The 20,689-nt window shown below is 44.1% G+C and overlaps 1 protein-coding gene and 1 long non-coding RNA gene across 8 annotated transcripts in view; one reads left to right on the top strand and one right to left on the bottom strand.

Moving 5' to 3' along the window:
* The window catches only part of LOC309362320, a 48,702-nt gene extending 39,868 nt beyond the window's left edge, over nucleotides 1-8,834 (bottom strand). The window contains exon 1 of the long non-coding RNA XR_014164901.1: nucleotides 8,577-8,834. This is a non-coding gene — a long non-coding RNA (uncharacterized lncRNA). The remainder of the gene's footprint in view (nucleotides 1-8,576) is intronic.
* LOC309362231 (rho GTPase-activating protein 20-like) overlaps nucleotides 1-20,689 on the top strand; it is a 95,377-nt gene that overhangs the window by 46,612 nt on the left and 28,076 nt on the right. For 4 of the 7 annotated variants that reach the window (XM_081897775.1, XM_081897780.1, XM_081897777.1 and 1 more), the window contains 3 exons: nucleotides 11,595-11,677; nucleotides 17,387-17,560; nucleotides 20,172-20,321. In XM_081897775.1, the coding sequence (XP_081753901.1) occupies nucleotides 11,595-11,677; nucleotides 17,387-17,560; nucleotides 20,172-20,321 (407 nt within the window). Of the gene's footprint in view, nucleotides 1-9,410; nucleotides 9,643-11,594; nucleotides 11,678-17,386; nucleotides 17,561-20,171; nucleotides 20,322-20,689 lie in introns of those variants that run through there. The other 3 variants (XM_081897776.1, XM_081897778.1, XM_081897781.1) reach the window with 2 other exon arrangements.

Raw genomic sequence — 20,689 nt, 5'->3', positions numbered from 1 at the left:
TTCATTTTGATTGGCTGTATGCAATTTCAAGTGCCATGGACTGAGAGAAAAACTTTTCTTTCTCCACTTTTTCCATAAAATTACCTTGCATAATTTTATAATTTTGTGTTTTTATTTTGAATCTATGGACAAAGGGCGGTATACAAATTTAATAAACAGAAATATCATGTCACCTCTTATTTGCCTTCTCTCTAAGTTAAAGGGTCCCAAACTCTGCAACTTTTCTTCATAGGTGAGTTGCCTTTGATCAGGGGTCAGCAATCTTTTTTAGCCGTGGGCCGGTCCACCGTCCCTCAGACCACGTGGTGGATCGGACTATATTTTGAAAAAAATATATGAACAAATTCCTATGCTCCAGATATAACCCAGAGATGCATTTTAAATAAAAGGACATGTAAAAACTCATGTAAAAACACGCTGATTCCCAGACCGTCCACAGGCCAGATTGAGAAGGCAATTGGGCTGCATCTGGCCCCTGGGCCTTAGGTTGCCTACCCCTCCCCTTGATCATTTTGATTGATCTTTTCCAGCTCTACAATCCTTTTTGAGGTGAGACAACCAGAACTCTTCATGGTATCTCAAATGCATTCATATCATAGATTTATAATTCCCGCTGGATGCTGCAGGAGAGGCATGTGGGGCTAAACATCAGACAGACTTTAGGCCACAACTCTTGTGGTCAACAGATCCTGTGCCGGTTCCACTTAATTCTTTTTAGTCAATATAGTTGTGGCCAATTTTCACACGTACACATCTCTTGGTTTGTTATTGGTTTGCACTTTCACCTGCCCCAATGGGGGCCTCCAGAGCAAATGCTTTTCAAGGAAAGGTTATAATATTTGGAATTATTCAGTTTAGAAAAATCCTGAGGATGGGGAGACATGATAGAGATATGCATGGATAGGGAAAGACTCTCTCTCTCTCTTATATAATATGGAACTTCCTAGTGATGACTACCAACTCAGATGGCTTTAAATGAAGATTAAACAAGATTTTGCAGGATAACGCTATCAGTGGCCAATAGCCATGATGGCTATATTGCCTCCAATATGCATTGGCATACCAGTTACTGGTGACCCTGAATGAGAGAGTACCATTGCACTCATGACTTGCTTGTGGGCTTCCCAGAGGCATCTGGTTGGCAACTGTGAAAACTAAATTCTAGATAAGATGGACCTTTGATTCAATCCAGTTTATGCTCCTGCAAGCTATTTTAAATTGTAGTTGCCATTGACTAGGCCAGGAACCTTTTATATGCAGGCTCTGCTCTGCCATCAAGCATTGCTCACTTCTCTAAGAGTTCCTGTACTAACCAAGAATGTGCTAATGAAGTCCAGGCTTTCTGCAGAAGTTTTCTTGCTTGACGTCTGTTCTGTCCCTTTTAATGTCAGAAGGAAAGCGTTCGCTGTACTGAGCAGGGCAGGTGTGTTGGGGTGTTCTTGTGCTCTGTCTTAAGTTAATTGTCTGGATAATAACACAGGAGACCATGCCAAGATCACAGCTCGGAAGAATCCTGGCCCATTTCAGCAGGCCACATTGATAGCAGCAGGCCATACATGGGTTTGGAATGAGACTATTAGACTCTCAAGTTTCCCCCTTGCCAAGAAACACAAGGCAGGAATTGGCAGCTTTAGGATGAGTAATGCACAAACACGGTGTGGCGTGTTGCAAGTTTTCAAGCACTTTCAAAGTGTGTTTGAGTAAATGTGGATCTGTCGCCATGGCCACGGAGCAAATCGAGCGGGAGAGTGAGCTGGGTCTCTGCAAGAAGCCCCAGGAATGTGCACTGGGAGAGCAGAGCAATCACTCCTGCCCCGTTCAGGGGTGGGAGTTGTGATGAAATGAGGGGGAATTGATGCACACTGCAGAACCTGTAAGGTTTGCTTGACCCGGTCACCTGCCAGAGGGACAGAACATTTTTAGGAGACAAAGACAAATGCTTTCCAGGTGGACAGCAGACTTTCTAGGTCATGTTCCACACTAGCAGCAGTATTTCAGACCTCATTTATTATGGTGATGATTTATGGCATAAGGCAGGACCTCCCCACGGTGCCAGTAAAGAGCCAGAATGGATGCTCTGCAAATATAGCCCAAATAGGCGAGGACAGGATGGGAGCCCAGTGCTGTTCTGCAGCAATCACTGGGGCATCGTTTATAGTTAAGCACTAGAGCAGGAATCCAAAGTCTGGGCAGAAAATGAAATGCATGCATAACTAGAACCTAAGTGCATACTTTGCATGAAAACCCCCAAGCTGCCAGAAGGTAGAAAACATTATGGGTTGGGAACGTTAGTCTGCGTGATGTCCGGAGTTCCTTCCAGTTCTTGGGTGCAGTACGCAATGCGGGTCAGAATCATATGGAGGAGATTGACATCCTTAGCCAATTAGGGAGGGAGGAGAAAGGTAGTGAGGATGGAAAAAGGAAGAAATAGGCAGTTCTTGTTTAAACCTGAAACACTACCTGGCAGAAAATTAATACTGTTCCTTTAATAGTGAAACCTTCAAGCTTTATCCCTCGTTGCGTGTTTGTTTATAAAAAAACCTTTTTTTCCCATTCTCCTTCAGCTTTAATTTGTACCTAGTTCAGGGAATAAGATATCAGGAGTCCTTGTTGTTGACCTGCGTATGTCATATAGATAATCCTTGAATTCTCAGGTATCAGAGGGAGGGAGTAACCAAGGTTAAAAAACATCAGATTGGGTCATGTTGCCCAGCTTCCTTCTTAGAATAATAGAATTGTAGAATTGGAAGGGACCCCAAGGGTCATCTAGTCCAACCCCCTACAATGTAGGAGTCACAGCTAAACTCACTGAGGGAGTTTGTCACAGAAGAAATGCCTGGTTTCCCAATGAAATCAAAAGAACAAGCCTTGCTGTGTCCTGAACTCCCATTGACTGCATGGGAGTCTCTCTGCTCTTTGAATGGTGGCCGCCTCCTCCAGATTTCATTAAAGATTAACCCACTCTTAGTTTTTTTCCTGCTACATATTTTGCACTTAATAGTTTTTACTGTTTGTTGCGACTTAATATTGATTGGATTTTTAAAAAACAACAAAACTAAATTTGGAAATGCACTTCATGAGTCCACTGTGTTATGTTATTAATTTCAGAAATTATTATTATTATTATTCATCAGAAATTATTATGAAATGGGAAAACATCTGTGATGTTATGAGTTTGTGGGTGAGGGGGTCAGTCCCTTCCGATTCTCTAGGTCCTATACCTAGTATGGGTTATAATTTAACAGATGAGGTTGCTGCAGTAAGTCAGACTGTTGTCTTTTTAAGACCATGACCTTAGCTGGCCACTTAATCAACAACCCCAAAAATGAGCTGGTTTGCAAGAGCTGCAACCTGGTGATGCGGCCCTCCATGCTAATGGATGGGCCTTTCCTCCACTCCTTCACCTAGCTGTTAAGTAGAACAAGAGCCAGTGTGGTGTATGAGAGATGAGCTGGGAGCTAGAGACACACAGACCTGCTTACTCTGTGCTGAATCCAATGCTGCAACCAATGGAGAAGCAAGATATGTTAGGATGTTAATGCTCTGAGCCCCTCCATGTTAGGCTCAGGTTGTATATGTGTGTAAAAGGATGTGGGTGGAGGTGAGGCCAAACCACTGAGCCTCTTGGGCTTGCTGATCAGAAGGTCAGCGGTTCAAATCTGCATAACGGAGTTAGCTCCCGTTGCTCTGTCCCAGCTCCTGCCAACCTAGCTGTTCGAAAGCATGCTGGTGCAAGTAGATAAATAGGTACCGCTGTGGCGGGAAGGTAAACAGCATTTCTGTGCGCTCTGGTTTCTGTCAGTGTTCTGTTACACTAGAAGTGATTTAATCATGCTGGCCACATGACCCAGAAAGCTGTCTGTGGCCAAACACCAGCTCCCTCGGCCTGAAAGCGAAATGAAAGCACCGCAACCCCACAGTCGCCTTTGACTGGACTTAACCATCCAGGGGTCCTTTACCTATACCTATATGTGTATAAATAAATCACACCAGTCTTTAGGTGTTGTGTAACAGTCTGTAGAGTGGCAGATGGTAGAATGCTATACATATTTTCTCTGGGAAGACTGCTGGAGTGAGAATATGTTATTTATATGCTTATGGTCTAGTTGCATCCAATCCTATTTCCTGGGAACTCTTTTTAAAATGTAGTCCTGTGGCCCTGACCTGGTCTTAATCTTTTGTAGTTCTTGCCTCACTGAATGGCCTGAGCTAGAACAGAGTTGGCTTGTTTCGCCTGTGCTATAATCCTCCTGCTCCTGGTGGAATGTCGTCATGCAAAACAAGAGGATTTATTATTATTATTATTATTTTGCAGAGAGCTGTATTTCATGGGAAGGGCATTAAAGGAGTCAGAAGAGTTTTCCTCACATAGCCTGTAGTGCTTTAAAAACAGGATCCATGTGCAGTTTGGTTGTTATCAAATGCATATGCTGAGAAACTCCTTTCTATGATCCACCACTGAGAGGATCGCCTGTCCCCATATGAACCAACTCAGACCCTGTGATAATCATCTGAGGCCCTTCTTCACGTGCCTCCTCCACCAGAGGTCTGAAGAGTAGCAACACAAGAATGGACCTTTTCTGTGGTGGCTCCCCATTTGTGGAGCGCTCTCCCCAAGGCTGCTTGCCTGGTGCCTTCATTACATATATTTAGGTGCCAGGCAAAAGCTTTCCTCTATAACTAGGCCTTTGGCTAATTAAACAATCAATGTCCTTTTAAGCTATCTGTGTGTGGTGGGATGGGGGGTATTTTTTGTTACTGTGGTATGTATTTTTGTGTTTTTATATTGTAAACTGCCCTGTGATCCTCGGACGAAGGGCATGCTTTTGCTCTAAAGTAATCATAAGATTGCAGTGGGAATCACTATGCAATCATATGCCACAGTCTGGTTCTCGAAAGGATGATGGGATAAATGACCCGTTAATAAATAAACTGCTTGCTAAAGTTCACACTGATTCTTTTTTCATTAAATAAAGAAATCAGATTTGTCTGGCTTGATCTACCTTTTGGCAAGGCTCCAGCATCCCATTTGTTTGTTTTTCTTCCAGCTCTTGGATTGTTCTCCCCTGCCCCCCCCCCCCCCGCATTTAAAGTTTATTCTGTGGGTTTTCATGCTACTGAAGGCAGAAGAACATTGTTCTGAATTCCTGACAGTTAACCATTTACCGTATTTTTCGCTCTATAAGACGCACCAGACCACAAGACGCACCTAGTTTTTGGAGGAGGAAAACAAGAAAAAAAATATTCTGAATCTCAGAAGCCAGAACAGCAAGAGGGATTGCTGTGCAGTGAAAGCAGCAATCCCTCTTGCTGTTCTGGCTTCTGGGATAGCTGCGCAGCCTGCATTCGCTCCATAAGACGCACACACATTTCCCCTTACTTTTTAGGAGGGAAAAAGTGAGTCTTATAGAGCGAAAAATACAGTAGTTTTCTTTTCTTTTTCTTTTGTAAGCTGAAAACAGGACCCAAAAGCACCAGGCCAGAGGTGGAATAAGACCTTTGAATTAGGACCTCTGTTATACATTACCTGAATAGACTAGAACAGCTTTTGCCAAGCTGATGGTATAAGAAAATTTGGTGTTTGGCTTTTACAGACCAACTCCCCCTTTAAGGGACCCTGTATCTCCTAAGTTCGCTATCGATCAGAGAAGAATGAGTGAGGGCAGGAACAAGTTGAAGAAAGTAAGGCAGATCTTCATTTTCTGTTGCAGCAGAGTTCCCCCTCCCCCTTCCAAGGAGGTGAGGAACCAGAACAAAAATGTTTAACAACTTTTAAAGACTTTAGAAATTGCCCAACCCCACCACTTGTAAGCATCAAACAAGCATCACAGAAAGAGGTAATCTACAACAGAAATTTGAGAGTATGACTTGTCTCCTGACTGTCAAGATACCTGATAATGCTTGATGATTGCCTTTTCCTGGCCAGTCTGGCCCATTATTTTGAAATGGCAAATACCTTGGTTCTTGAATCCGTTGCCACGAACCTGCCTTTATTCATACACAGAAGATGCTCTTTTGACAGGCCTGCTCTGCTTTTAGCAGATACTTGCCAGCCAGGTTTTTGCGGAGTGGGTAGCCCATTAATGTGAGAAATCTATCTATTTACAGGATTCGCAGGTTTTTGAAGGATATTGTGAAAGGTTTTTCCAAGATACTCCTTTTCTGCTTCAGAGAAAATCGCTCTGTGAACTCAAATGAAGTGTCCTCCCCCAGAGGCATAGGAAGGTCAGGTGGTACTCGGTGTGGAAAATTTATTGTCACCCACCCCCCCCCCCATTTGAATATTATTATTTTTTGGCCTGCAAAAATGGTTTAACATTATTTCTTATTTTCTTACAAAGGAATGTGGATTCTGGGCCTCTGATAACAAGTAGGCGACTATGGACAGATATTTAAATCTACAGGATGGATTGTGTTTTGGCTTGTGTTATTTTATTTATATTTATTGTTTATTTATTTAATAAAATTTATTTTTAAAAACCTGCAAAGTGGTTTACCAAAACAAAAAACCACCACAGCAGTAAAATCAAGAAAAATTAACAATCCTACTTTAAAACATACAAGAGCTAAAATATTAAGATTAAAATTACTTCAATTTCCTAAGCATCTAGTATGCTTGCCTGAAGAAGAATGCTTTTAAGAGGTGCCCGAAAAGAGTCGAGCAGAGGCATGTGCTTTGTTGCAATAGGTGGGGAGTTCCAAAGTGCAGGTGCTGTCATAGTAAACAATGCAGTACAGGTATTTATGTGGAACCTGTAGTAGTGCTTGAAACTACTTAAGGGGAGCTTTTATTTATTGTGATTTCACCATGCTCTGTATTATCTGAAAAGGAAAACATTTATTTAAAAAACAGGACTGCACAGCAGCAATCTAGTCTTATCATGATCAGTGGGACTTATTCCCGAGCCGACGGTGCATAAGATGGGCTGCAATCCTAAGCACCCCTTGCATCCAACTTGTACCTAAAACTCTGCACAAGCCGCACCAGAGAATTGTAGAATTGGAAGGGACCCCTGAGGGTCATCTAGTGCAGTGTTTCCCAAACGTTTTTGGGCAACGGCACACCTGTTTACTGAAAAAAAATCTCGCGGCACACCACCATTAAAGCCCCGCCCCGTGACGTCAGCGCGCAGCGTCACGCCGGGAGGGACGCACAAAAGTGAAAGTTTTTTCCCTCCCCCTTGCTGGGGAACCTCCAAGCTTTGGGGGTGGGAGGAGGCAGCAGAGCGAGGGACTGAGGGACGGCGGCAACTGAGGCGGCGGCGGCTGAGGCAGAGCTGGGAAGGGGGTTTCCAGGGGACACGGCAGCTCCTCGAAAGGCTTCTCTCAGCTGCGCTCAATCCGCCTCGGAGAGGATTTCCCCTCCGGTCCCATGCGTTCGTTTGGGGCATCGCTCCGGCTGCTCCCTCTCCCGCCGCGCAGGAGCGATGCCTCTCTCTGGCTCTCCCTCCGCGCAGGCTGAGGGAGGGAGGGAGGGGCGCGTGTGACCCGTCTCTGCTGGGAGACCAAACCCAGCGAGGCAGAGTCGCGCGGAGGCGCCCAGGCAGCGCTGCCGGCTGCGAGGAGGAGCGCCAGGCAGCAGCAGGAGGCGCGGCCTCTCCTCGCCGCCGCCGCCCCGCCTCTCGCCGCCCGACTCGCCCGCCTCCCTCCAGGCATCTCGCGGCACACGAGGCAACGTCTCACGGCACACTCGTGTGCCGCGGAACACCGGTTGGGAAACACTGATCTAGTGAAACCCTTGGGGCAATGCAGGAATCTCAGCTAGGCCATCCCTGACAAATGGCCATCCATCTTCTGTTTTTCCCCTCAGCCAAGACACACAACAACGGAGACTGGAGGTGGGGGAAAAGATAAATTTTGACAATGGGGCAGATTTGTCAGGCATGCACAGGAACAGCTTGAAGACTTTATACAGAGAGGAACCCCACACGGGTTTCCCCGCAAGTAACATAACAGGCTGAGAGCCAGCTCAGATAAAGAGAAAGACATTGGGGGACGGGAGGACAAAAGAGTACCAAAGTCGCCCATTTTATCCTCTTTGGGATGGTGGCACTAGGGCTCTGGGACCACCCTCCTCAAAATATTTGCTTGTCTTCAATGTATTGTTACCACTGTTATTCTATAGTACAGATCCTTTTAAAATTAAACACTTTCTCTAAAATTAAAACAGCAGAAGTAATCAGTAGCATAGATATCAAAGGAAAGGCAAGAGAATAGTCCCTAATAAATACAAGGAAGACACAGATACACAAGCACACAGAAATAAATAATCCAGCCTTGGGGAGAGGGGTGGGAATGTACAGTTTGCTGTACTTAGCCTCGAGATGGCAGACTGAAAGGGCTTTAAAAATAAAAATCTTGTGTCTAGGAATATTTTTCTGCAAAAGCATCAGCCAAGTTGTCCAAAGTGTGAACTTCATTAATAGACCCTATTTAAAGGAATTGTTCAATTAGCCACAGAATTGCTTTTGCTGATTTTCCCTATCTTCTTTTAATTACACAACTGCTTTGGGGGGGGGGTGTTAGCTTCATGAAGGTAAGACTGGGGTATGTGGCTGAGAGGGTGGGGATCCTACCTTCATCCAGGGGAGGCTGAGGAAAAGGGGAGGCTGGCCTGCCGAATGCCCAGGGCGGCGCTGAGCTGCTCGTCCCAGCACCACGTGCAGGCAAACGGAGGCGGCAGTGCTGCCATTGTCCCGTGCGCTCCACTTTTGGGGGTAGCAGAGGCTTTTCAGATGGGGATTGGGGCCCAAGGGGGGTGTGCAGGGCAGGCAGCGGCCTTGTCAGGCTTCCCCAGCAGCCCAGAAAGTTAGTTTATGTGAAGAAAATGAGACTAGGCCTTGCCTTGCCTTTGCCCCGCCTCCAACACAGCTGGCCAATCAGCTGCAGGTAGGGGGTTCGGCGAAGGCAAGGCAAGGCAAGGCAAGGCAAGGCCTAATCTATTCGGCCTAGTCTCATTTTCTTCACATAGGCTGGTTTTCCAGGACCCAGAAAGCCTAGCGGAGGATAGGGCTGTAGGGCGGTTCATAAAAAACTTTTTTGAAAATGCCTGCTCCAAAGGTCTTATCTTACTAAACTAGGGGTTATATAGCTATATCTGAAATTTCATGCATATGAGTTAATATCGTGACCCTGCTGCACTGAATTGAAATTTCAGCCTTCAGGACATAGGAAAACAGCCAAGTAAACAACTATTTTTGTGGAGGAGGGTCAAGATATTAACTGATATGCATGAAATTTCATATATAGCTATATAATCCCTAGTGTAGTAAGATAATACCTTTGGAGCAGGCATTTTCAAAAAAAAGTTTTTTATGAACCACCCTAGTAGGGCAGTAATTTTTCCTTGATAATTCGTTACCCCCCTCTATGATGGCACCTAGGGTGGCCCGCCCCCCCCTCTATGCCCCTGCTCCCCCTCCCCTCGTTTTTAAAGAATATTTCCTAATTTCTGAAGCGTGAAGGATTGCTTTTCTGTGGAGTGTGCGTCTGCTTTGTGTTCACCTTAGAATTTGCATAACACTGACACCCCCCAACTCCTAATATTTTGGACCACAGCTCCCATCAGCCCTAGGGAGCATGAGTCAATTCCCTATACCCAGCAGTTGATCCTTCTGCCAGATAAACTTGACTCTGGAAAAGGTAGGTTTTTTTATGTCTTGGATTATTAGGAAAGCATCTGAAATTAACTGCCCATGTCACGATGTCCTTATGTGCATCTGTGATTCAACCAGACTTGAAATAATGTGCATAGGTCATGGAAACTCTCACCCATAAGGATTGTGGGGCAGGAACATCTTCCCTGTAACTTACATGTGTGCTGAAAAGAGTTCTACAGTGCTGCCCCGCAAGATGAATGCCTCGCAAGACGGAAAACCCGCTAGACGAAAGGGTTTTCCGTTTTGGAGGTGCTTCGCAAAACGAATTTCCTATGGGCTTGCTTTGCAAGACGAAAATGTCTTGCGAGTTCCTGCGGGGGTTTTCCCCTCCCCCCCTTTTCCCAAGCCGCTAAGCAGCTTATCAGCTGATCCGCTAAGCCGCTTAACAGCTAAGCCGCTTAACAGCTGATCCGCTAAGACGCTTAACAGCTGATCCGCTAAGCCGCTTAACAGCTGATCCGCTAAGCCTGCTAAGCCGCTAATAGCGCTAATCCGCTAAGCCACTAATGGGCTTGCTTTGCAAGACGAAAAAACCGCAAGACGAAGAGACTCGTGGAACGGATTCTTTTCGTCTTGCGAGGCACCACTGTATTCCGAAATGTCAGGTGGTGGGTGGTGGCACAAGGGTAGGGGTGGCTGGGCCCAAGGTCCTGAAACTCTCTGGACCAACCACCATTCCAGTTCATTTCCAGACTCAATGGGGGAAAGACTTTTTTTCCTAAAGACCAAATTGCAATGCCAATGGCATTATTCACACTGTTAACTGTTACATGATAATTATTGTTTGTTTGTTTTTGAAAATTAATGAGGGAGGGAGATTTAGACCACCGTTTGCAGAGGGAAGGCTTTAACCATTTACCCCATAATGTTCAAAATTGGAATTAGTTCCGCCACACTTGCTCTTTGCAACAGGAGAAAAGCTGTGCTATTTATTTTCCCCAAAGGTATAAATGACATGATATAAACACCCTATCTATGGCACAGCCACAACTGTTGCTTGAATTGTATTTTGATTTTTTGCATATTGATTAATTCCCCTGGGACTGTAAGCTTTTTCTTCTTGTTCTGCAGCTGCGCCTTGCAAAAATCCAATCTTAGCCACCGAATTTAAGCTAGGCAAAATCCCTCAGGTTGTCTGCGCTTCTAATAAGACCCAATTCAGTGGCTAAAATTTGATTATTTGCAAAGCACAGCCACAGAACATCAAGAAAAGATCTTGTAATAGGGGAATTAATCAGTGCATGATAGGGTCAAAATATGGGTCAAGCAAAGGTATGGATGAGCCCTTGAGCCTTTGAGAAGCAAGCAGAAGAAAAGAACGTTCTATGTGGCTGTGGATGCTTTTCTGCGCATACACATACGTTTGCAGAAATAGGATGCTTCAGACACCAAGGCATCTCTAGATAAGTGTCACCACACGTCTATATGGAAGTCCTTATTTAAGCTCCACAAACTGTCTGGATCAAGTTGACTTGGGGCAGGGCAAAGCTGTTGCACATGACTAGAGATGGATCAGGCCTCTCCATATGGGAAATTTGAACATAAGAAGAGCCCTGTTGCATCAGGCCAATGGCTCATCTAATCCAGCGTCCTGTTCATCCAGGTGCCCCAAACTACAAGCAGGACCTGAACACAAGAGCACTCCCCCACCCCCACCTCATGGTTCCCTGCAACTTATTCAGAAGCATTACTGCCTCCAACCCTGGAGGCAGAGCATGACATCGTGGCTAGCAGCCATTGGCAGTCTTTATCTTCCACAACTATGCCCAATCTTTTTAAAGACCTTCAAGTTGGTAGCAACCACTTCCTCCTGTGGCAGTGAGTTCCATAGTTTAACGTCCTTTTTGCTGCCAGCATAGTTCAGCTTTAAGCATGTGGAAACTAGTGAATTGGTGGCATACTTACCTAATATGCCTTTTCTTTTTTTCCTTACAGAAAATGAAGCCTCTTGGACAGCGGAAGTGCTCAACGCCTGTTGCACTTAGCAAGGCACTCAGCATGTCTAAGCATCACTCCGGGTCAGCAACTTTCATTTGCAATCCCTCCTTAGTATGCACACATGCTTGGGTTTTATTGCCTAGATCAGCCTTTGCCAAGCCTTAGCTTCATATGACCATACTGGGTAGAGCTGAAGGGAGTTGTCCAAAGCATATTGAGGGCACTAGATTGGCAGTGGCTGGGGTGATGGGGACTGAAATTACCAATATTCTCCCAGTCCAAATGTCCAGCATTCTATTATCTTTTTTTAGCGGGGGGTGCCACTTGAAAGATTTATATACCCCCTGACATTTAAAAAAGAAACAAGCTTCAAAGTGGTTTACAAAGAGAACAAAACAATAAACATACAGTATTAAGAAAATATGTTAAAAACAGCTATTCAAAACTTTTCAAAGAATAATTAAACTTACGGATAAGCTACCGGCACAGACCATCTTCCTCTTGTCAGCAACTGTGCTGCAGCATGCTGCACTAACTTCAGCTTCCAGATCAAGTGCAGGGGAAGCTCCACACAGCAGTAATTCAGTACCAGTTTCTCAGGTCAAAGCGAACAAGAGGGCATAAATAGGTAGTGCAATTACGTAAGTAAACTGGCAAATTTTAGGCAGATCCAAGGCAACTGATCACATGGGAAAGTGAGGTCTGGATTGTGCCTACTGGCCTCACCTCCAAATCTCTGCAGTTTCATCCAAATTTATTCACAGAGGCTCTGTGCCAGGGTTGCAGACCCTGTGGCTTTCCAGGTATACTGCAGCTCATTTTTTATTTTTGTTTTAAAAAAATGTTACAGTCATTTGACCACTTGCAATCTTAAGGCCACTGCACATTTAACTGCTGATTAGTTTTTTCTCTGCCCCCACCCCATTAATCCACAGGAGTGAAAACAAAAGAACCCTAGTTCCCATAGGGCCTCCAGAGGTTACCCTGACCTCCCCCCATCCTACCAGGTTTCCTCTTTCCTGCACCAAATTACATTCAATTTGGCTTAGCAAAGGCCGTTTTCTAGACGAGACTTATTGGAGATGCTGGACATTCCACAGAAGAAGCAGTGAGAGAGGAAACAAAAGTGCGAGGCTCTTCCTCTCCTGAAGGCAACTTCTAGGTCTCCCTGGAAAAGCGGAGGTGGGCATTTCCTCCAAGGGTGCAAAGTTCTCTTGATGTGGGTCAGGATGTGCTTCTGTTCCCTTCAGATGATTCCTAGAAACATGAATCACTTCCTCTCTTTCGCTGCTTCTGTTGAAAAATCTAGAGTGGTCACCACAGTTTATTGCAAGGCTGTTCTAAGTATATGGAGAAATATTATCCATAACTTTCCCATTGCAAAACTGAATGAAGGCTGCCCATCTCTTGATAAATCTGTCCTGCCAAATGCAGTGGTACCTCAGTTATGAACTTAATTCGTTCCCGAAGTCCGTTCTTAAACTAAAGCCATTCTTAAACCGAGACACACTTTCCCACATGAGGCCTCCCGCCGCCGGTACCCTTCCACCGTTCAGCTTCCGTTCTTAGACCAAGGTAAAGTTCGTTAACCGGAACACTACTCCTGGTTTTGCGGAGTTCTTATACTGAATAGTTCGTAAACAGTTCTTAAGCTGAGGTTGCACTGTACCACTTTGTGATCTTGTTTTATAGGTCCATTTAGTCATTAATGTTATTTCCAAAATTTCAGAAGTAAGAAGCACAGATTTCTAGTGGATGGCAAATTTGTAAATTTATTCCAAGCTTTGCTTTGCACAAAATGGAACACTAAACACCCCCACCCCTCCCCCATATGTAACAGAATGGATGAGAAAATAATTTGGAAGGAACAACTATCATTGTTACTTGAGGCCTAGATGACCTTGTTGGCTTTCCTGGGTAGAAAACCTTCAAGTTAGTCTACTGAAATCCAATCTACTTGGTCCTGCCATAGAAGACAGTCCAGAACATAGCTGTCAAGTGTCCCTTATTTGAAGGGACAGTCCCTTATTCTAGCGCCATGTCCTGCTGCTGTCCCTTATTGATGGATGTCCCTTAAATGTCCCTTAAATGATGTCCCTTACATTTCAAAGGAAGCAGCTCCTCTCCCTCCCTCCCTCCCTGCCGGCCAGGGAGGAGGGAGGCTCCAACTGTGTTGCTTGGCTGTGTTGCTCACCCAGTAAGAAGTCTAAGAACGACTGGGGGGTGGAGCTTGAATGCCTTGTGTGTGGCTAGTTAATGCAAGCTGAGGGGTTTTTTGAATGCTGGATGCGATTTTGTTGCACGTGCTGCTGCAAACTTTGCAGTGCAAAGCCAGGCCGGGGAGCCATCTTAAGTTGAGGCTGCATAGGCCTTGTGGTGCATGTGATTCAGATTCTATTCAATTGAACCTCTGGTTACAAAGTTGGTTGGACAGTGTTCTCGAAGCTACCAGCATGAGTTTGACCAGTCTGCAGGAGGACAGGAAGACTGGAGTGCCTGGAACAGGTGAGGCTGCAGGTCCCTTATTTTGGCTGCTGGTCCCTTATTTTCAAATCTGTAAGTTGACAGCTATGGTCCAGAAATTGCAGCTACTGCAAAATTCAGCAGCCCAGAGTGCTTATGGGAGTGGCAGACCAAGCATATCCATTGTAAAAAAAAACTTCACTGGTTGCCACTTGTTTTCCAGACCCAATTTGAAGGACTTATACTTATGTAAATCGAACCATCTGCAAGTTAGGGACTTCTCATGCATGTGAAGACTGGTTCCGGGTGGACTGAGTGGACGAGACTAATAGCGGCCAAGAAGGCAGTTTCTGCATGTGCTGTAGAGGGAAGTGAGGGGCTGATGGGACTTGTCAACCTGGAAAGAGAGCCCATCTAGGAGAAGAAAACTCTGATCCTAAGCCTCCCCTGCCTTGAGGGTCAGGAGAAGAAAAGGCTAAGGACTAATCCCTACACAAATCCAGAATGGTGTCCATAAGACAGTTGGATGGTGCATTGCATGCCTTCTTTTGGAGGGGGGGCATAGCTAAGGTCCTGGCCTGCCCCTCATTGCATGAGGGGAATTTGTGCCTGAGCCTTCTGGACTTTTCAAAAGAACAGCAAGCCCAAGCGGATGTCTTTTTAATAGCGAATAAGTTATCACAGAGTTTGGAGACTCCCTCGCTCCCACCAGCAATGAGATGATGGATTCTAGAAGGCCATGCTCTCTGTCATTCCTGTTCCAAAGATGCCCTCACAAATAACATTTCCTGCCAGTTTATTTAATTGAAATAAATATTTTCTCTAAAGCCAAGATAAAAAAACTTTAATGATTTACACTTCAAACCAAGCAAGCTTTTATGGGAACACTATTTTTCATTTAGCACCATACTATAACCCCTCTGCTTTTGGGGAAATGATTTGTGCAGCTTCCAGCATGGTTTTTATCTGAGAGGAATTCTTGCACTGGCTGCCACTCAGAAGGCCTTTCCTTCTTCTAGCTTTCTCCATTTTCTGCAAGCAACTCGGATGGGAGAAACACATTCTTGGCTTTATTTGGATGCAGGGAAGAATGTCTTTTTGCAGACTAGGCAGAGGGCAAAGAGGGGGCACTTAACTTTTCCTGGGTTGGCCTGACCCTGGGAATTTGTCACAACGTCACTGGTGATTTGTAGGTTCGCGTATTATTAGTTCCCTTGCATTGCATTTTTTAAAGAACAAGATTAGATAGATTTTGGCCACATATCCAAAACTTGCACAATTGGTGGTTCAAAGTGTTAATAGATGTTGGTGTTGGATGCTGATTTAGAAATAATTAGTTTGGGGGGGAGGAAGCGAGTAAGAGGCAAAATGATAGAAGTTTGTAAAATTATGCATGGCATAGAGAAAGTGGATAGAGAAAAGCTTCTCTCTCACTCTTGCATAACACTTGAACAAAGGATTTACTTTCATTATATGCTGGGGAACAGCCCTGAGGAAGAAAAGAGGAAGGTGTCATGCAGATACAGTATTCTGGGAGGGAGTTCCAGGTGTAGGAAGGAGGGACATGTTCATTTAAAGGAGCAGGAGGTTTTCAGATAAAGGAGTGCTAAGAGTAAATGAACCAAGCTCCAGTAGGACCCTGGGTGGATCTGGTCAGGTTGGGTCTGAAGTGGATGCTCAGACTCCAGAAAGCACTAATTTTGTGTATCAGCCCTGTATGGGTGATGATGAGTCTTTCTTAATCAACCAATTTGGTATAAAATAATTAGTCTCAGTAACATTTTCCTGTTTTACAAACTAATATCTATTTGAAGTGATCCTGTGGAACTTGATGATTTGACCTCTTTTATTATTGAGCAGTTTAGAACTTTTATATTAGACCTTATATTGGAGGCTGACGACTTAAAGTGAATGCATAAAGCTATGGACTATAATTAAGATGCAAGCGAAGATTTATGCATCTCACTCTGTTTTCAGCTCCCTGAAGCCTGTAACGAATCGCCACCCCCCCACCCCCACTCACCTCCCCCCCCAAGAAAATCTTTAATAAAGATACATTTTTTTAAAAAAAACCACCTGACCTAACTAACTGACCCATTGCATTGTGGATAACTTGGATCTGCCCTCAACAAAAGCCTGCCCCCCAAAATAATAAATCCTGACTACACCCAACCTCTGGGATGAATTCACCTCTCAGCTGTTATCCACAAAGATCATTGTCTGAGAAACTTTGAAAGAACTAATGACCCCCATGGATGAGCAACTAGCAGACATCAGTGTGAGGGTGAATACCATAGCTGTCAACGTTTCCCTTTTTTTAAGGGAAATTCCCTTCTTCCAAATAGGATTCCTTGCAAGAAAAGGGAAAAGTTGACAGCTATGGTGAATACTTTATTGGAGAATGCAGATTTGGTCAAGGAAATTGGTCTCTGACATGAAAAGCAGATTCAATGAGTTCTTTTTTAAAAAGTATTTTTATTAAAGATTTTCTTGGTTTACAAAAGTATGTGCAGTGTCTCTCTCTCAACCCCCCCCCCCCGTAACATTTTTTAACAGATCAGTTTCATTTGTTGAGACATTAGGAAGAAAAGGGGGGGAGATGAGTGGGGGTAAGGTCAGGTGGCGATATTTCTATTTTACTTAATATATGTGGGGTTTTGTGTCAGCGTTGCTTGCACAGGTTCTTGTTAGGTCAGTTAGTTAAGAATTTTCATTTATTTACAGTCATACCTTGAGTTGAATGTGCTTTGGGTTGAGTGAGTTCGAGTTGCGCTCCGCGGCAACCCGGAAGTAACGGAGTGCGTTACACTCAAAATGACATCCCGTGCATGCACGGAAGCAGCGAAACACGACACGCGCAGACCCGCCGTCACGTCTTAACGTTCCATTTGGGATGTGAACAGGGCTCTGGAACGGATCCCATTCGCATCCCGAGGTACCTCTGTACTTAATTTGGGGAGGTGGGACAGCTGCTCCCCTAACTACACCCATGTCCCAGAGATTGGGGCTGCCATTGCATCCCTGGTCTCCCACACTAATTGGATCTTCTGTGTTTTTGCAGCTGGCTGCTTTTTGCTTATATCAGTTATGTGGTTTGAAGAAACCAGGAAGATTGTCTGATTTTTTTTGTTGTTGTTGTTGATTCAGATTCACTGGCATACACAAAGCACGAAGAAGAGATTTATATCCAAAACATATGTGCAGGATCCGTTGGGTGAGAGGGGTTGTTTCTGGTGTTTTCCTGAGCTAAGGATTTAAGGGGCCACCTACATCGGCATTGTCTCCACTCCCCCATCACAACTCATTGGATAATTTCTCTTTTTCAGCAGGGAAGTAATTTGTCAACCCGTCCATTCAGACAATGGATTACCAGCCGGGGCTTTCGGTAATCCAAATTCCGTTTTCATTTTGGAGGAGCAAGTACAGCTAACTGCAGGCTTACAGACGCAAGAGAGATGTTTGTTCCTCTTCAGCAATATGTTGGTTGTTGCCAAGTTCAAGTAAGTGCAGATTTGATCTACAAGGCTGTTAATGAAGTGGGTATTTCTTAGGAGTACCTTGCAAAGGTTACTTGCCCAGGTGTCTGTACTTGGAACTGGAACTGGAACCTTCTTGAGTGGTCCATTTGTGGCCTCTCTCTCCATTCTCAGAATTAAGCTAGCCATTGTTGCACCCTCCAGATGTTAGTGGACTACAGCTCCTCTCACTGTTTGCCATGCTGGCTGCTGGGACTGCTGGGAGTTGGAGTCAAGCAGCATCTGGAGGGCACCAGGCTGGGGGCGTCTGGTGTAAGAGCTTGCTTAGCTTATCATCAGGGGAATAGGGCAGTGGTGAGCTTGAGCAAATCATATTTGGAAAATGGGTTTCCAGCTGTTTGTTGTTGATTGTAGGATGGGCACATTTCACCCATGCAAAAAAAATTTTTTGCTACATCCACATAACTTTATTGGCACCAGAATACCTGCCTGTATTTTCCCTCTATTGAATCAGGATTTACCCTGCACATGGAAAATCTGACAAGTATTTTTTTTAATGCCAGCAATCTGCTTATGATATCTGAACGACCTCTTTGCAGAATTAATGAAGTCCTCATATGGAACACCCCAAGTTTCTAAAGTTCTTTTTCTTCATATTTTAGGGTATTATTATTATTATTATTAAAAACTGGCCATTTTCTGAAATGGACCAGCAGGATAGAAACGTGCTATAAATCAGAATGAATAAATAAATAGTCAAGTCCTGACTTTCTGATTTCTTCATAAAACAAGTTAAAAATGCAGCAAATATTCTTATGAAAGTAGAACATGAGGGGCATAGGGTTGAGCGGGAGGGAGAAGCAGAATTAAAGAAATTGTGCAATTGTCCAGATTAGTTTTGCTACTGCTAAGTAAAATCACAACAAGGCTAATGACTCTTTTATGAAATGCCAGACACCAACAGAAATGGGGAGACTTGGAAAACATCAGTCTCTCCCTATGCAAGGTTTTACTGGTGTAAAAAGGTAAAGGTAAAGGTACCCCTGCCCGTACGGGCCAGTCGTGTCCGACTCTAGGGTTGTGCGCCCATCTCACTTAAGAGGCCGGGAGCCAGCGCTGTCCGGAGACACTTCCGGGTCACGTGGCCAGCGTGACGAAGCTGCAGCTGCCGAGCCAGCACCAGCGCAGCACACGGAAACGCCGTTTACCTTCCCGCTATAAAGCGGTACCTATTTATCTACTTGCACTTAGGGGTGCTTTTGAACTGCTAGGTGGGCAGGAGCTGGGACCGAAAGATGGGAGCTCACCCCGCCGTGGGGATTCGAACCGCCGACCATGCGATCGGCAAGTCCTAGGCGCTGAGGTTTTACCCACATCGCCACCTGCGTCCCGTTTTACTGGTGTGCAACAGAACAAATAATTGTGACTATTTTATCATTTGTTTTATTTGTTACAGTAATTTATATCTCACCATTCTACGAAAAAATTGTGCTCAAAGAATGTCATGATATGGTAAAATAAAACAGAAAATTTACAAGAATGAACAGATTGTACACTATTAAAAAGCAACAATTTAAAACATAATACATTCTTTAAAATTATGCTGGAAGAAAACAGCTTTCATTGCCTGCTGAGTAGATTTGGGAATTGACTGCTCCACTGGAATCTTTTCTCTCATAAGGAGGAAATTTCTGGCCTCTGATTCCTGACCCCAACAACAACCATTCCCATTCATAAATCTGTGGGTCCATCCTGCTAACAAGGAGTGTAACTTCATTGGTGAATGTGTGTAGGGATGAATGAAGCTGCCAGTTTCAGTTTCTCTTCAGCTCTCATTTATCTAGTCTTCAAGTTCAGGTCTCCCTGCACTTGCACATCTGTTTCCAAGTTGCTGCTTTTCGAAAGTCCTCATAAAACTTTGTCTGTATTTTAATGTATAATTTTCCTAATACAGTGTACACAACTTGTATGCATTTTTGCCCTAGTAATGCATATTCTTATTAACAACCCCCCTATTGTAATGCACTTTTAAATGTTGTTTTCACTAACATATGCATTTGTTCACATTTTCCATTAAAATGTGAGTTTTTGTGTACCTTATTTGATTGAAGAACTGGCAGCACAAAATTCAGAGAAGTGTAATTCTTCTTTTTTAATTGCATTCTGTTTTTAAAAGAATATATATTATATTGCTTTTTCACATGTAATTTAAAAAACAACAACAGTAAGCAACAACAATGGCAGCAAGTCTGTCATTTCTTGGGGGGCAAGTGTGTCAGCAGTTGGAACCAGCAATTAGAAAAAGTCTGTGATGCATTTTAAAATCTCTAATCAAATAAGACTCTCCAGATTTTTCCATGGGGAAGTTGTGTCAAGAATTTTGTAGGATGGGTGTGTGTTTTGGTCACATATTGTTTTGGGAAGAGTGAATCAGGAAAGTTTACCTTTAAGGCAAATTCAATCAAATTTTTCTCTCTCCCCTTAAGGGTGGTTCAACAGTGGTCATAATTCAGGAGAAGTGAAGATAAATGGTGGAGAGGTCTATGGTGAGGATGCAGAAGAAGACATGGGCACCACATGCCGTCTTCCTCTTGCCAGCATTCTTAACATAACCTGTCTCTGGCTTTGGATCTAGGTCATCCTCCAACTTGAAAGTGAAGAAGCAGGTGCACCTGACTAAGGTGTGGACAGGCAGCTGCCTCAGTGAAGTGTCGGAGAAAAGATTCACCCATGAGACCTCCTTTGTGATTGGCTGGCCCACCACCAACTTTGTTGTCACTTATAGGTAACACCTTCTCTCAGAATTCATCATCTATCCCCCCTGCCCCAAATCACCTCACATTTTCCTTAAACAACATCCGATGACAACACAGAGTTGTAGAAGCTGACCTCCACCACCCCTCACTCACTAAGAATGTTTCCCAATCTTACTTACTTTGTTTGGCTAATTTATTTACAAAATTTATCTCCCACAAAAATTTATCTACCACAAAGATCTGGGCTCAAAGTAGCTTATGATAATTTTAAACAACAGAATATATAAGCAGTAATTTGAGACAGGTCAAAAGCTGTCAATGGCAAAACTACGATGGCAACAACAACAGGAATAAAGAGTTAACAACATCAGTTTGAACCAGTATTATTAACATGGAG

The sequence above is a fragment of the Podarcis melisellensis genome (assembly GCF_964234715.1).
Source record: "Podarcis melisellensis genome assembly, chromosome: Z".
NCBI classification, from domain to species: Eukaryota; Metazoa; Chordata; class Lepidosauria; order Squamata; family Lacertidae; genus Podarcis; species Podarcis melisellensis.
The sequence above is the reverse complement of the archived record's forward strand: the minus strand, read 5'-3'. Positions and strand labels throughout refer to the sequence as shown.